We start from the raw sequence: 16,181 nt of genomic DNA on the forward strand, positions 1-16,181 counted from the left end.
ATAAATGAAACTTCAATATAAAAACCGGAAAAAAATATATCCGATTGTTACAAAATAGTGTTTTTAGCCGACTTTTAATCATGAACATCACGATATACGGATGCTCCTGCATATAATTTATTTATTTTTATCGGTTTTTTTTACTTGAGGTTCATCCTTGCCGACTTTAACGCGTGAGAACTTTCTAAGCGATTCTTATGCTGAAGGATTTCTGTCCGATTTTTACGTTTATTTCCGATTAACATACACTCAGGTTTGTTTTACGCGGAGATACAGGCCGCGTAAATGAAAACCGCGTAAATGGAAACCGCGTAAATTTCAAAATCCGCGTAAAAAAAACGCGTAAAAAATACCGCGCAAAAAAAAACCGCGTAAAAAAAACTTGAGTGTGTTTAAAACGGGTTTAACGAAGCATATTCTGTACTTGTGACTTTTATTTTCGGCCGCTATAATTTTCTATTGAATTATTTTTGTGAATAAATATCATTGCTTACAAATATATTTCCAGACAAATAAATTTGCTTGCAAAATGTATTTGCTGGTAAATATATTTGCTGACAAAAAATAATATATTTGTTGGAAAATACAGGTGCTGACAAATCAATTTGCTGACAAACATATTTGCTGATAAATGTAACTGATGATCAATGATTTTGCTGACATCTGCTGGTAAGTATATTACTGACAAATATGCTGACAAACAGATTTGCTTACAAATATATTTACTGGCGAGTGCATTTGCTTACAAATAAATTTATTTACTAATAAATTTGCTGACAAATATATTTGATGACTAGTATACTGCCGTTATACGCATAAATGTCCCATGTGCTAGGCTTCCCTATAAACATGAGACAATTATGCATAGAGCGACAGTATATTCGCTGACAAATATAATAACCGATCAATGATTTTGCATTCGCTAGCTTGATTTTTATATTAGCTAACAAATAAATTCGCTGATAAGTATGTTTGCTGACAAATATATTCGCTGACAAATATATTCGCTGACAGATAAATTTGCAGACAGAAAAAAATGTTGACAAATTTGCTGTCAAACATAAGTTTAGTTGATGACATATTTACTGACAAATATATTCGCTGACAAATGAAGTTGCTGACAAATAAATTTGCTCCCAAATATAATTGCTGACAAATATATTCGCTGACAAATATATTCGCTGACAAATGAATTTGTTGCCAGAAAAATTGGCTGACAAATATATTTGCTGACAAATGAATTTGCCGACAGAAAAAAATGCCAATGTTGACAAATAAATTTTCTAACAATCATATTTGATAATATAAAAAAAAATGCTGACAAATATATTTTCTGGCTAATATATGCGCTCACATATATAATCCCCAATCAATGATTTCGCTGACAAATAAATTTGTTATATTCGCTAACTGTAACATATAACTGCTGACAAAAATATTTGCTGACGAATAAATCCGCTGACAGAAATATTTACTGACAAATAAATATGCAAACAAATATAATTACTGACAAATTTACTGGCAGACAAATTTGCTGGCAAATGTTTTCGCTGACAGACAAATTTGCTGATAAATTTAATTGTTGACTAGAGAGGTGAGCATAGCGTAGTTGGTTAATAGATTGTTTTGTACGCAGCTCATCTGGGTTCAATTCCCAACCCCCCACACCTAGGGTTAGAGGTTTTTCTAAAGAGATTTGTAAAAATAAATGTACTGACAAGTACATTTGCTGACATAAAAATTTGCTGTCAACTATGTTTGCTGTTTGTCAAATATAACTCAAACTCTTGTAATCATGGGGTCAATTCCCGAGAAAAAACCTGAACGATCAGAGAATTCGACCTGAAAAACCTGGAATTCTCAAGGAATTTGTAACTTAATCGTTGCGTTGTGACGATGATTTTGGCGGATTGATCATGTTTGACTGCTGACTATCTAATAAGAGTTGCTTAGGAAGTGGTAAGTAGGAATTCATACCTACATACCTACCTCAACAGCATGATAACCATCATTGCCGCCCCCCCCCCCGTCTCCATCGTTCACGGGTAAGGATAAAGGATAAGGTAGACGGAAAGTGTTGATGCTCCACCTGTTTAACGGAAGGTAGACGACCTTATACCCTTCTAAACCACCAACTGCGGAACATCTATGGAAGAGTCTGATGAGTCATCTACCTTCCGTTAAGTAGCATCAACACTTCCCGTCTAGCTTATCCTTTATCCTTCCCCGTGAACGATGGAGATGGGATTCGCGGAGTACGACTTATAAAGCATGGTTGATAAGATAGATAGTTTAGTTGGTTTTCGAGCACACGATTACTCGAAAAAGAAAAGATCTTATTTAGTTTTTGGTTCTTTTTAACCTCTGGGTAGCCGGCTACCGAGAGTATTCTGTTTTCTAAAAAAAAGCAATTTGAACTCCACACAGCCGACCTAATCAGAGAAAAACTACAAACCGTTTTCAAATTAAATTTTTCCAAATTAATTTGGAAACAATACATTCGGTAGATGCATAACCCATTTGCATCTAGAGATGAATCAGTTACTTCTTAGCATCGGATGAGTTCATCTCACATTTGATGTGAACAGCTGCTACTGGTTGGGCAGTTGTTCGTGATTTAGCTGATGTTGTTGTTGAAGCCTGTGTGTTGAAATTAGATGATTTTCTCGCAGCGATTTCTGCGTGAGGTTTTTCCTAGTGTTTGTAAACGGAATTGACACATCGAGATCTGGTTTTGGTAGGTACATACTGTTGTCTGAGAATTGATCGGCTTAGATGAAAAGGTACAGGTCTAGCTAATTCTTAAAAACGTGGGAAGAAGTGTGGACAGAATTCAAACGTAGCGGAGTACTTTTCTCCGTATTTCGTTAGGATGCTATACTACCGCTCTAATTATAATTCTCCAATGGATAATAGAGTGTCAATGGTATGTCTAGGATTAAAGTAATCACCGAATTATATAACATAACACATCAAAAGCTTTGGCACCTTGAAATAAATCTCTATGTATAATATGAGCTCAATCAGACATGGTTAGGAGGTCTCGCAAAACGGTCAAAGCTCAGAAATGTTCACTCGTAAAAAATACCAATGGGAGTGGGACCCATTGAACTTTTGAAAATAGAATTCGTATGTTTGATGTCAAATGCTTTAGAGTATCATGAAACGTCAATGTCATCATGATAATTTTTTTTAAAGGTTGCCTTTATGAGACTTTGAAGATGTTTTTATTGCCCTCAGAGATTTTTTTGGATTTGGATTTATTGCCCTCATGAGATTTTTTGGATTGAGCTGAGATTTGGAGTTAAAAAGGTGGCTTTGTTTTTTCGATGCAAAATGGCTTGGAAATGCAAGAAACGTCTAGATCTTGTATCATCTCGGTAAAAATATATTCAAAAATAGTTTACTTTTCAAACTGAGATTTACAAAAAAAACAATTTATACCTGATTTTGACGTTTCATAATGTTCACAAGACATTTGGCATCAAATATACGAATGCAATGTTTGAAAATTCCCCCCTTCGTGTTTTTCATGGGTGAACATTTTTCGAGCTTGGCCGTATTAGGCAACCCCTTAGTTAGGTCCGATTGAGACAAATTTTCCTATAGGGATACCCCTTGAGGTGCTAAAACATTTGAGATATGTCCGGTTCGAAAATTTCGGATGACCATAAATATTGACACCCTAAATGGTTCATATAGGGACTCTCATAGAAAATCGGACGTTTTTGCATTTCGTGGCAGCATACTGCTTAGCAAAACCCAACCATTTTTTTTTTTCAATGTACTACTATAATTTTTATTTTTATTATTGAAAAAATCGCAAAGTTATCATTGAAGAAAAAAAATTAACGAAAAAATCAACGTTGCTAGAGTGCTTCCCTGCGAATCAGTCATCAACGTAATAGAATATTTATTTTCACGAATATGTCAGCAGTTCTACCAATTTTCCTGTCGATCAAAGTTGTTTTTTCATCGAAATAAATTCAAAAACAAAATTAAAATGGAGTAGCAGCACCACCCACAGGTTTCCCAAGACAATCATCTACTACAATATTACTAGCACTTCCAATCAGCAGACTGTTTCGCCTTCCTCACCCACCGCAATCAATTTTCCGGCTCGTTCGGCAGGGTGGGAATGCCGGTTGCGGGCGCGCCAAGCAGAAAGCCATTACCTGTCGCAATTGTCGTCGGGGTGTCGTCGTCTCTCCGAAATGATGGAACAAAACGGATCATTATCGTATATAATGTTACATCAAATGACTCCTGTCGCAGTTGAAGTATTTTATTTTCCACTTTCTCAACGGCGACAGTTTCAATCTACCAACTTGATTGTGGAAGGCGGAAAGATGTCTGTTTTCTACATTTAGGGATTTACGGCGAAAAGCCATAAACGTTCGGGAATGAGGCACTCGCGGTTCTACTACTGGTGGGGTGAAAAACCAGACAGAAGACTTTTCCCGGAATCAGCTGGAAAAAGTACACCAACCGACTCGATAAACATTTGCACCGGGAGAAAAACCACTGCTCGAACAGCCACTAGCTGGAGCTGGAAAGAAGCGGGAGTGTCGTTTAATTTAGTCGGGAAACAAAATTCAAATAACAGAATAAATTAAGAGGGAAGTCGCCACTTTACAAATATGCTTCCCGATCCGATACGATCCGATCCGGTCCCGGGAATGGTTTGTGTTGACTGTGCGCGCATTTGCCCACTCAGCATGGGTGCAACTCGCGCCGGTCGTCACATACCTCAAGCGAGTCATATTCCATCCGTTCCGTCCGACTACGGCACTGGCGGCTAAACTAACACGATATAAACTGATTTAAATGAAAAGTGCGGTCCCCAGTTTGTAGTTTCCATCTCGAATGTGGCAGCAGCATCTCGCTACGACCGCTACCACCACCACCATCAGAGTGGCAAACAAAACAGTCGGGCGATGAGCGGCCATCAATTTGTTTCATAACTTTGCTCCGGGGAGTATCTCGTCGTAGTAAATAATATCAGTAAAACCGAAAAGTTCTCGACGCCAAACCGCTCCCCCACAAAGACAGTCAGGGCAGTGTGACTTCTTGTTTGATACGACGGTCGCAAGGAGCCTCAGCCGAGTTTGGGCTGAAACCACGAAGTTTGTTATAGTAACTTCGCTACGCGAGAGTCTTCGGGAAAGTTCTTGCAAAGCCTATCTGTGAGTGGGAAACACTTGGATCCAATATGGCAACCAGTGTACATTCAGTTTGAAACCGAATTTCATTAACCGCACAGAGACACCGCTGAATTGCCGCGAGTGTATCGTGACGATACGGAGAAAAGCACAGCAATTGTAATTATTTTCCATCCAAACAGCACTTGGAGTTGGATCTAGCTGGCACTCCCCCCTTCACCAACTTTGTGTCTACAAAAGAATAGAAGAAAACTTCCAACAAGCGGTGAAACTTTTCCATCTCCGTTTCGAATTTTTTTTGTGCTCACCGCTCGTGTAACAAATTAATTGCATTGTCGTCTGCGAGGAGAACCATCCTTATTTTAATTGCAGAAAATTTTAAACAACTTTGCAGCGTCTCGGTCCCTCCTGCGACGATTACACAATGAATAATGCGTCCCCATCGCACTGTACGTTTTGCGTTAAAGAAGTTAAATTATACGTTTCAGCGAAACAGAGCGCACTGCTAAGTACTCAATCAATAGGGGCAAGTGGGGGTTATTTGATACTAAATTCGCATGCCTGCCGGCGTTTCCCGACCAGATATGCGATATGAGGTGAAGCGAGTTGCTGCAGGCGAATCGGCCAATGACCGGTTGGAATTAAGATGTGACGGAGCTGAAGTAGACATTTTAACGGGTTGGTCACGTGTCTGTTTAAATTGTCTGCGTCCATATATGAAAGGGTGCAATATTCTTACACTCCCCTGCTTAATGGACCTTAAATTTCCGTTAGAGGGACGGTAATTGCTTTTGTCGGATCCCTATTCGTGTTTACACCCCTAAATTAAACATCAATGTGATGGATTTTGTTTGATATTGTTTGATAAGTAGGTCTGATAGAACGACTGCACGTGGAGTTATAATTTACGATTCAACATACTTTTGCAAATTGAATTTTTTCACTTTTTTGTGGTTTGGCAGGAAATCTGTAGAAGAGGACGAAAATAGCAAAAATTATTTTGTTGTATCAAATCCAAATGTTCTTCGGTCGATTCCTAATAGCAAAAATTCCAACAACATTAATGTACAGAGTATTTCTTTTAAATCTTACGGTATGGCAGGCGATTTGCAGTTGATGATAAAAATAGTAAAAAGTGTATTTGTTGTTATTTCTTTTAGGTAGAGAGGATGTCCACTATTTTTTGAAAGCGTTTACTGATATGCTTCAAAACTAGCAATAGTTGGATTACAGTTCATATTTTAACCATGCCTCAAATACGTTGATTGATTTACATGAAGTTCGTGTAAAGAGTAGCGAAAAAACTGCTTTTTTCGTTTTCAAAGAGGGTCGCTTTTTGAGGCTTTCTCAATTGAGCCTTAGGTCGCTGTACTTGTCCTTCTATATCTACAGACTTCGAAGCCTTAGTGTGCAGGACAATTGCAGTGCTAGCGCTACGGTTTTACTAATCACTAATAATCCTTCCTGACTGTGGCTCGAACATACGACGAGTGGCTTGTGGAGCCAGCTCTGTTGATTGTAGTGGAATGAAACAAGACGATCCATTCTCCGGGTAATAAAATAGCAAAAGATTCGTCGAATCGAGCTGGGGAGTCTTGGACGCCTCGCAGTATAAATTTTAGCTTCTTTAGTAAACCTTTGGCTTCATTGCCTTCGCCCCACTGTCCTAGTCCTAGCCGAGCAAATGTAGCAGTCGCCGTTTTGTTAAAATGAAAAGAACAGCTCATGACTTAAAGAAGGTAAAACAAGTAATTGATTTTTTCCAGTTTCTCATTAAACACATCAATCGTGTGATAAGTATTACATTACAATACATCATAGCACGAAATGGCTGCTTACTGTTACGGGCCGCTAGATCACTACTAACTGCTACGATCCGCTATATCAGAGGCCTTAAGATAAATTTGAATCAAAGCAATGTATTACTTTTTCTGTCGAAGCCTCACATGTTTTAAATCTCATGACATTCGGTCTAGTACCCTTTCGACCTAATGACTCATGCGGCCTAATGGCGGTTCACCTAATGACTCTTTAACCCATTCATGCCCATGTTGTTTGTGGACAACAACGTTTTTAAACAGCTATAACTTTTGATTGAGACGAGATTTGCTCACAAAAACAAGTAAAAAAGCTCATTCATGTGATTATTGCCTTTAATTTGAGTATTAACAGTTACAAGGATCAGCTCTAGAACTGAAGTTATTGCAATTAGTCTGATTGGATTCCGATGGAGCAGTGCTGCCAGGGACTGTTTAGGTTGACGACGGAAAATGATTTTTTCATATATCTTCGTTACGGTACAATATTATTGAAAACTGATAAAACTTATCAATTTAGACCGTCGTTGGCTACGTTTTCCACGTAATTGGACTATTGTAATTATTCTAGGAGACTTGTATTGAGCATTAGAAGGTAAAAATTGACCAGCTTCTAGCACTGCCATGGAAGCACCTATCTTTCTGAAAAAAGGTTTTTCGTGTTTCTTGACTCCACCGTTTTCAAGGAAAAATAGTTTTGAAACCCTACATGCACTAGAAAAAAGTTGGGCATGAAAGGGTTAAAACTTTTACTCGCATTAAAATTTGAAGTTCGAAAATTCAAAGTTTGGCAGCTTATCAAAAGATAGCCTCTTTGGTAGGAGACATTTCATTGTCACAATTCGTTCCAATAAATCTTGGAACGCTATGAGTCGTTAGCAGAACAGTATTCACTATCCCGTATATTTCTCAACATTCCGTGTCGGCACTACTGCTGGCCAAAATTCAAAAGACAGACAGACACGAGCCCAAGCAATATATTCGCTCCCTTTGTTTTATTTCGTGTAGTTTACTAATTAGCTCCGGCATCTTTCCTGAAATCAGTCTAATCAAATCCACAACAAACGCTCACTCACAGCAAACGCCGAATTCCGTCACCGTTCCCTGCTACCACCAACTCCAGGAAGCTCCACCACCACCACTGCTGCTGTCGCGTGTAGGGAGGAAAAGTGGCACTCTCATTTACGCTCAATTTCCTATACAGCTTCCACCGAACTCGTCGGATTGTCGTAAATCAACACGTTCCTTTTCTTTCCAGTCAGTGGCAGGATTTGCCTGTTTCCGTCCATTCATCCATCCTCACAGCACAGCACATCCGTGCAGACAGCATTTCAGCAGCAGCAGCAGCAGTAACAACCAACCAGACAGCGGGGTGCCAAAATTCCTTATCTATCATCGGCGCGTTTGTTCCGTTCTCTCGATGACACGCAAAATCATTGCCAGTGAGCTGAAGCGACGTTGATGTCGTAGTTGGCCGTAGGAAATTAAGCTTTTCCGCAGTGTCACTCCCTATAGACGCGTTCAAAATTGTACATCCCAAGAAGTGCCTACTGCGTCGCAGGAAGCAGCACCACGCGCCCAGACGACAGGAAGATCTGAAGGATCGTCTCAAAACAATTACTGTCATAATAATCAGAGTGAAGATTCCGGATGGTTTCGAGACCGATAATCTGTTCTCATTCCTTTTCGGTTCATCGATTTGCGGCCTGTTACGGTTCGATGGTAATTTAATGCTGCCTGTTGGTGCAATAAACAAAGGAAAATGTTTGCCCATTATTTGACGGAATTTTATTGGCAATCGCACCCATCGTTGCTCGCGGTGACGAATCCGGATATATCAGTGTCAGAGCCTAGTCTGGAATAAACTGCTTCTGCCATTTTAAGTGGCTGTTTAGGCGACAGAATAATGAAAATTATTGTCTTATTTATTGATTGATGTAGCAGAGAACTACCGCTTAAATATTCAAATTTTTGTGCGAAATGATTTTTATTCCCCAGGGAAGTAACGTGAGACTATTGCTATTCTTATTAATTATGACTGAAAATTACGATTTTCCTATGACAAACTACATATTTAGTTCGTTTAAGGAACTAGCGTTTCAGTTAATGGAAGATTTTAGGTCTATTGCAGAATATTTTATATGAAAGTTTAACGAAAAAGAATAACCCGATTACTTAAAAGTAGAAATTTGGTATAATATTTATTAAGTAGAAGAAAAATAGCCCTTAACATGCTTCTAGGTCGAAACAAACAAAAGGTGGTTGAATTATATCGACAGTGAATGTTTACGAACATTTATTGCGAATTATTCAAAGTATGCCCCCTCCAGTAAACCTCGACAACTATGTTGTAAATTTTCAATGATCCGCTACAACACGTTTTTCATTGCTGCCCCCTATTCTTTTGCGCTGAAAAACGACCCTAATGCAGAAAAGAACACTCGATTATTATTAGCCTACTTCAACACGCTTTTCTACCCAGTCGACGGAAACAGGTTATTACCGGCGGTAGATTTGGTACCCTTCGATGGCAGAACGTAGATCCCTATTTTATATTCGCAATACTTCGACTGCTGATGAGTAAATAATGTTCCAGCCAGTTGTCGCAAAGGGGGACTCGTACAAAACTTCCATCCCTTCGAAGGATGCGTATGGAAACGCAGGGGATTTCGTGTTTTTGTTTTGTTTTGTGACATACTTGCGAAGTTGTGAGGTTTTTTGGGGAAGAGTGCCTAACGTGCTTATGCTTTCACGAGAAAAATTTAAATAAATGGATGACAAGTTGGTAAAGATTGTGATAAACTGGGGTCTTTGGCTAACGGGTAATTTAATAAAATACAATGTATGGAAGTTGTGCAAATTTTCAAAAACTCTAGGACCATTGTTTTGGATATCTCTTATCCTTTTCATATCATCTATTGGATTTGCCGAATCGACGAGTTGTTTATTTCTACTTAAAGCGATGTAAAGAATATGGAACAGCAAATCTAATCTATTCATGTTTTTCTTTTTTTTTGTATACAGTCACAGATTCCTTGACAAACAATCAGATTGGAACAAAATCGAGTTTGATGAACTTCAGAGGGGAATCGCCGAATGGATTGAAATGGTTGAAAAAGTTGAGATTGGAACAGCAGAACTATTGAAATTTTTGTTATGTTGTCCACATCTACAGATTTGTTGCCAAAATATTAGATTTTAATTACGCAAACGCTCATTCAAAAACAGATTCTTTATTCACAAGTTTTTAAACAAATTATTTCAAAAGAATATTGAAGGAAGATTGACGAATCGAGTTCTTGGTTTAGGCACAAGATTACTACAACTTTTGTTATCCTTCCTACAGATTGCCTGCCAAATCAACGAATTTTGTTCAACCGATACAAGGAAAAGAGTGCAGCGAACCAGCAGGTAAGTAGAATTTCTTGTTTAAAGTCATTAAAATACTGAGCTGAAATCGGTTCATACTTATATCCGAATACAAAACCCATTTGTAGTGATCGGTGGAGGAATTTGTACCATTTGGTGTTTAGCAATGGCGTATAATAGACATCTCACAGGTGGAAGGAATAATTCGTATGTTTGATGAAGATTGTAAGTGAAAATTAAATAGTGTCAGTAAGTATCAGACATGTTCTAATAAATCAATGTTTCTACATTTCTTGTTACTTTTTTGCAGACATAATGCCACTGGAAACCGCTTCCGATGCTACAGCTATAAACCCATGAACGTACCATTATTCGTTTCAAATTAGATTGAAAAATTAAAATACAGACCACATCTGATCTTCAGGTCGAAAAAGTTTAGTCGTTGCTGGCGGCAAAACATTACTTCTATTAAGAAAAAAGTGGATTTAATGTAAATCAATGTAAAATATTGGACATACGGAAGACATTTTCCGATTACCAAAATTGTATAACAGATTCAAACGCTCCGCCGAGGAAATATCTAACATCATACGCTGCATAGTCAATTTTCAGATACAACACCTGTAGTGATATTATCGGATCTGTTCGAACATCACCTGTCTGTTGATAGTTCTCCGACCACCAAAAACATGCTACCAATCCGCCCCGTCTGTCTTCGTAACTGTTATACGGCACTACTCACGCACCTCGCTCCGAAGCAACCGTCATCGCTCTGACAAAGGCACTCACCCGGTGAACGCAAGATTCATTCTCTCGCCCACTTCGACCGAAGCATGGTTGAGTGAATCGCGAGTAATTTCTCTCGGTCTCTCTCTCTTTCACCCGGAGATCCGCATGTTGAAACATGCAGGATTCCGCCCAGAACCACCCCCGGCACCCACGGGATGCAATCATAAACAGAGAAAATCGCACTTGACTCGTACTTGCCGACTCTTGCTTCCAGAGTTGTTCGCGTTCGTCGCTCGGAACGCGAAATCAGTCAGTGTGTTGTCGTCGTTGGTTTCGCGAGGTTGACTCTCGTTTCGTGGTTTTCCTCGATTACGCCGGGTTTGCAATTTTTCATTCATGCATGCTTGCGTGTATGCACTGAAAACCGTCGTCCCCGCAAACGTCACATGTGTCAGTGGTTCTAGAATTATTACTACAAACGATGCAAGTTGTTTCCGCAGATCTTCCTTTCCTTGGACAACCAACTGGAGTGAAAGACAGATTGGAATCGTTTCCACCGGCTGGCGGTGATAAATGTTCCGACTGAACCGTGAAATTACTGACACTCACGAGCGCGTGTGCGAGTGCCGAGGATCGGTGGAGACATCTTCTGTGCTTTGTCTCCTCCGGGTTCGGTTCAACCGCTGATGCTGCTGCTTCTGGACCTATCGAGCGAGAATACGCAACCGAGCAAGGTTCAGTCGGTGTCAGCGAGCGGAACGGATCGGATCTCTCTCTTTTCGGCTAGACTCTGGTTGTCAGGCGAACCGATGGACTATAGGCGGCCGAATCAGCAGTTTCCGGAGTTTTGACGGCACATTTTTTCTGTTGTTTTGGTGCCATCCGAAGGTGTGACACAGTGAAAAAAGGTTCAATTAATTAAACCGATGATGGGGGGTCAGTTGAATGAATTGCGGAAGGAATAGTAGGCGTTTGGGGTAATTTGTCCTGAGGAAGTTTTTTTTTGTTTTGGGGTGCGTTAAGTGGGATGGTGAAATTGTGAAGTTGTGTAGCTGGGAGTGAAAATTGATTTGATTCGTATGGCTCGACTTTTATGGAACAAGGAGTAAAGTGCCGGAATTTCATTGGCTACACAAGGGTCGAATAAAGTGTCAAATAAAATTTATTATTCTTTCTAGGGAAAAGGAAAAGTTTTCCTTTTACAAGCAGTGAATGAAAGTGTGTAAAAATCAGCGGAGTAGAAGTTTGCTCCCTGTTTTTGAAGAAAATTAAGAAGAGTTCAGTGATATAAAAAAGTGAAGATAAATCGTTGCAAAAGTGATTGAGGTCTAGAAAGTCGGCAGATGGAGCTTAGTAATGAAATTGCCGGTGCATAGTGAGAGTGTAACAGAAGGCATGAGCGGTAATTGTGTTTTGTAGGAATTAGCACCCGATGCGACATGGAAACATTTTCTGACATTCCATCGAAGCAGCGGCAGCAGGACCCGATTGCTGGAACCGAGCCGCAAGACGGCAAAAAGAGATTGGCTAATGCAGCTACAGCAAGCTCTAAAGTACAGCGGAGGAGCCCTACGAGGAAAATTCACGGTCATGGTCGTAAAGGTAGCGGAAATAGTCTAGAAGGTGGCTCTCTTGCCAAACCGGGATCCCCCTCGTCGTCAGCAAGCAGTTTGATCAACTATTTATTCTACCTGCTATGCATCACATCCCTGGGTGCTACCATATACTCCAACATACGCCAATCATATCTAGAGGATAGATTATTTAGCCTAGTTAGTATCGAAGAACGCCTAAGTCTGTTAGAGGCCCAAATCCGAGATGTATATAGAACGGGCAGCTCCCGAGTGTGGGGAGGTGACCGAGAGCAGGAGGACAGCGTCGCGGATACGGTGCGAAAGATTTCGCTACAAATCGCTGAACTACCGAGGATACGTCGCGACGTTTCGGCACTGAAATTGTCGCGGACGGCTCGACAAGCAGCGATCCAACCGATGGAGGGAGGAGAGTGCATGTGTCCACCAGGTGAGTAGATTTTACTGGGTAGGGTTACAAGCGAAATCTGTTTGTACTTGTGTCCGAATAGAGAACTTTTACAGTGTTAACGTCTATGGTGTTTTGTAATGGTAGCTATCTTCTTGAAGGCGACAACGGAAATTTCTATACAGTGTTAGTGAAAAAATAGTGCTCTTAGTGTTATCTCAATAGAACTTCGTTTAAGAGAATAAATGCATTAATCTCCATAACGTTCTGACTGCTTGTTTTGATTATCTTTTCAAAGTAGTATAGTGCTATTGGTGACCGATTCTACGCTACAATTCTAAACCAATGAACACACATTTTGATTCAAAAATAAAAATCCAGTGCATCCGGTACTCGGTTGGAATTTGTTTGTTTGGCCAACAACAACATATGGTCCCCAATAGCTACCATCGGAAAAATAACATCTGTTCCTTCCATTAGGCAAAGAGATGATTTGAATTTGGCGGGCGAATATACGGGGAAAATTTGGTTTAGACCAGAACTGGATAAACAAAAATGGGTGGACAAGGTTTTTTTGTTCGTCCGCAAGCAAATTAACATACTACGGACATGTACAAATGCAAATCTGACGCTTGGTTGATGGCTTTGGCCAATACTGTCGACATTTTTTTGCTTTACGCTATGGCGCGTCGTATCATGTTTTCCTAGACAAAGTTTTGGTGAATGACATGGAAACTGCTTAAAATAATAACAAGCTTTCAATGCAGTAGAAGTTCTTGGTGAAACTCGTGTCAATCAGGTTCTTGCCCTCACCTCCATTTGCAGGATAGTCGTTATTTTTTGCTATCACTGAAAAGGTACACGAATTCAACCGAATAAAGAAAATGTTACATAAATTCAGTTATCAATTGTGCAGCAAAGCTGGAAAAACTACATCTCCAAAATAAGTATCGAATAAAAACTTCCACCGAGTGTTCTTTTTCGTCGTGAACAACAAAAAACCGAACCAATCCGTTCCATATCCTTCCGCTGTCGCCATTCATCAAAATCCCCGACAACAAACATTTTTGCTGTAATCCGGCTGATAATCCCTTATCGGTACCCGCCCGAACCGTACACTCACTGGGTAAAGTTTATCACCCTCCCCCGTTACTTCTAACCGGTTTTTCTCCATGTCCAAACATTGCTAGTGGTGCACTTTTCCGATCAATGCTAGACATCCCCGTTCTCTCTCTCTCTCTTACTCCCACTTCGAATCCCGTTTCCCCTGGTGTCCACCGACTATCGGTGAAAAGTACCAAATTCACAAAGTTTGTTCTGCAATTTTGTGGTTGGGCGTTCTTTCGTTGGTTTTCTATCGGTAGTGTACACAACCTTCGTTCGATGGATGCCGGTTTGTGCCACAATTATTTCTTCAGGGTTTTTCCTGCAAATAACAGCTGGCGATCCGGAGTTTGTTCATTTGTTGAAGAATGTCATCCGATCGTGCGGAAAATTAATCAGCATGTAGATGGAAATAATTTGTATTTGGTCCATACCAATAGGAATGGTATATTCTAGGGATCAAATCACATCGACTCCACTGCATTTTAATGTGTATTAGCTTGTGTTCAAACCTTTGACATAGTCTACCGTATCGATTACTTAAATAACCTTTGGCAGCAAAAAAAGAGCAACCACTAAATTTTCGTCTATGTACAATAAAGTGTTCATTCCCAACTGTCATGCCTGAAGTGGTGATATCTTTTGCTGTAGTCAGTGGATCCTTCTAGCAGCTGCTTCTAAAAATTCCTCGTTTTTTCATCTGCACTTCGCCGTAAGTGGTTCGCGATGCTTTCATTCCATAACGCTGGCTTGCGAAGCTTTGCCTAGATATCGTGTCCATTGATTGAAGTTTCTGTACGGAATCCTAAGTAAACTCGAGTTCCTGATAGAATATGTCTCTGAATATCTTTGTTGGTGTCATTCCCGGCTGTAACAAAAAATTAACATATCCACAATCTCGCTGTCGTCGCTTTCAATTGATATTTATTCTGAGATGCTTACTGTGTTTCTTTGAAACGTTCTATCCTATTGATTTTGTAAGCCTTAAGTCCGATGTCTGCCTGTATCATCGTTCCAAAGTAAAGTGTTACGTTGGTGCTACTAAACAGCTGCACTGGCTTTCGATCTTGTTGATTTGTCCTTTGACGAGTTCGTATGTGATGAACGGTTGACGCACTTTGCCACATCGACAAATCGCTTGCCAAACATAGCATTTTTCGACAAATTTTAACAACTTTTCGTACACTTTTTGAAACGGCATACCCGAAGGTGGCGAGGTAGTATTTTTGTTTCGGCATTTGCCGTGTCGGCATGCAATTTTTTGTACAATCGTTGTAACGATTTTGTGAGTTGCTTACTGTACAGTTTTATTGCGCGAGTTTTGGTCACCATACCATATATTACTCAGGTTCGGTACCTTACGCACTTTGTATACAGGTAGAGTTTCGTTATTGTTCGCACTAAACAAACAGAAACTTTCACCTCAGATTCGTTCGACACCATTCTAGATTTTTCAAATCTGCTGCCACTTTTCCTGCCGCTACCATCATTCTGCATGGTATTTTGAGTACTCTTTCAAAGTCTTGATCACATGGGATGTGGTTGAATGTTCAATTTCGAACTATGATTCTTCGACGAAAGACGTTTGAGTTGGACGATTTCTACTTGCCAGACATGCGACTTCCCTGTCAATAGGATCGAGATATGTACGGCAATTGTGTTTGCAGTTTCAATAAGTGGGTGCAGCAATTCAATTCCGCGTTTTTGTCGTCGATAGTCAAACAGTTGTGTGAAGCGGCGTCTCAAACCTCTTAAGGTAACATGTAACAACATTCTACATAAGCTGATTAATTTTTATGAAGATCTACCACACGGTGTGGAAAAAACTGCTTTTTTCGTTTTCCATTTTTGCCCATTTTCTATGCATCCTTAAGCCGAATTGAGACACTTCCTCGGCTAACTGAAATCTCGTAGCTTGAAGAGAGTGCTATTCGTCAAACGACTTTTAAAGGGTCACTCTAAAACGTATTAGGGAGAATAATGCTAAAACTCACTCCACTGTGGCCGCTGTCTAAGATAT

At 39.9% G+C, this 16,181-nt stretch overlaps 2 protein-coding genes across 2 annotated transcripts in view; one reads left to right on the forward strand and one right to left on the reverse strand.

Moving 5' to 3' along the window:
• The window catches only part of LOC131677302 (cadherin-89D), a 203,325-nt gene that overhangs the window by 111,708 nt on the left and 75,436 nt on the right, over positions 1 to 16,181 (reverse strand). The window lies entirely within an intron of this gene.
• LOC131694766 (collagen alpha chain CG42342-like) overlaps positions 11,575 to 16,181 on the forward strand; it is a 259,583-nt gene continuing 254,976 nt past the window's right edge. Inside the window, exons 1-2 of the mRNA XM_058983270.1 lie at positions 11,575 to 12,054; positions 12,256 to 13,099. Of these exons, the coding sequence (XP_058839253.1) occupies positions 12,517 to 13,099 (583 nt within the window). The 5' untranslated portion in view covers positions 11,575 to 12,054; positions 12,256 to 12,516. The remainder of the gene's footprint in view (positions 12,055 to 12,255; positions 13,100 to 16,181) is intronic.

The sequence above is a fragment of the Topomyia yanbarensis genome, chromosome 1 (assembly GCF_030247195.1).
Source record: "Topomyia yanbarensis strain Yona2022 chromosome 1, ASM3024719v1, whole genome shotgun sequence".
NCBI lineage: Eukaryota > Metazoa > Arthropoda > Insecta > Diptera > Culicidae > Topomyia > Topomyia yanbarensis.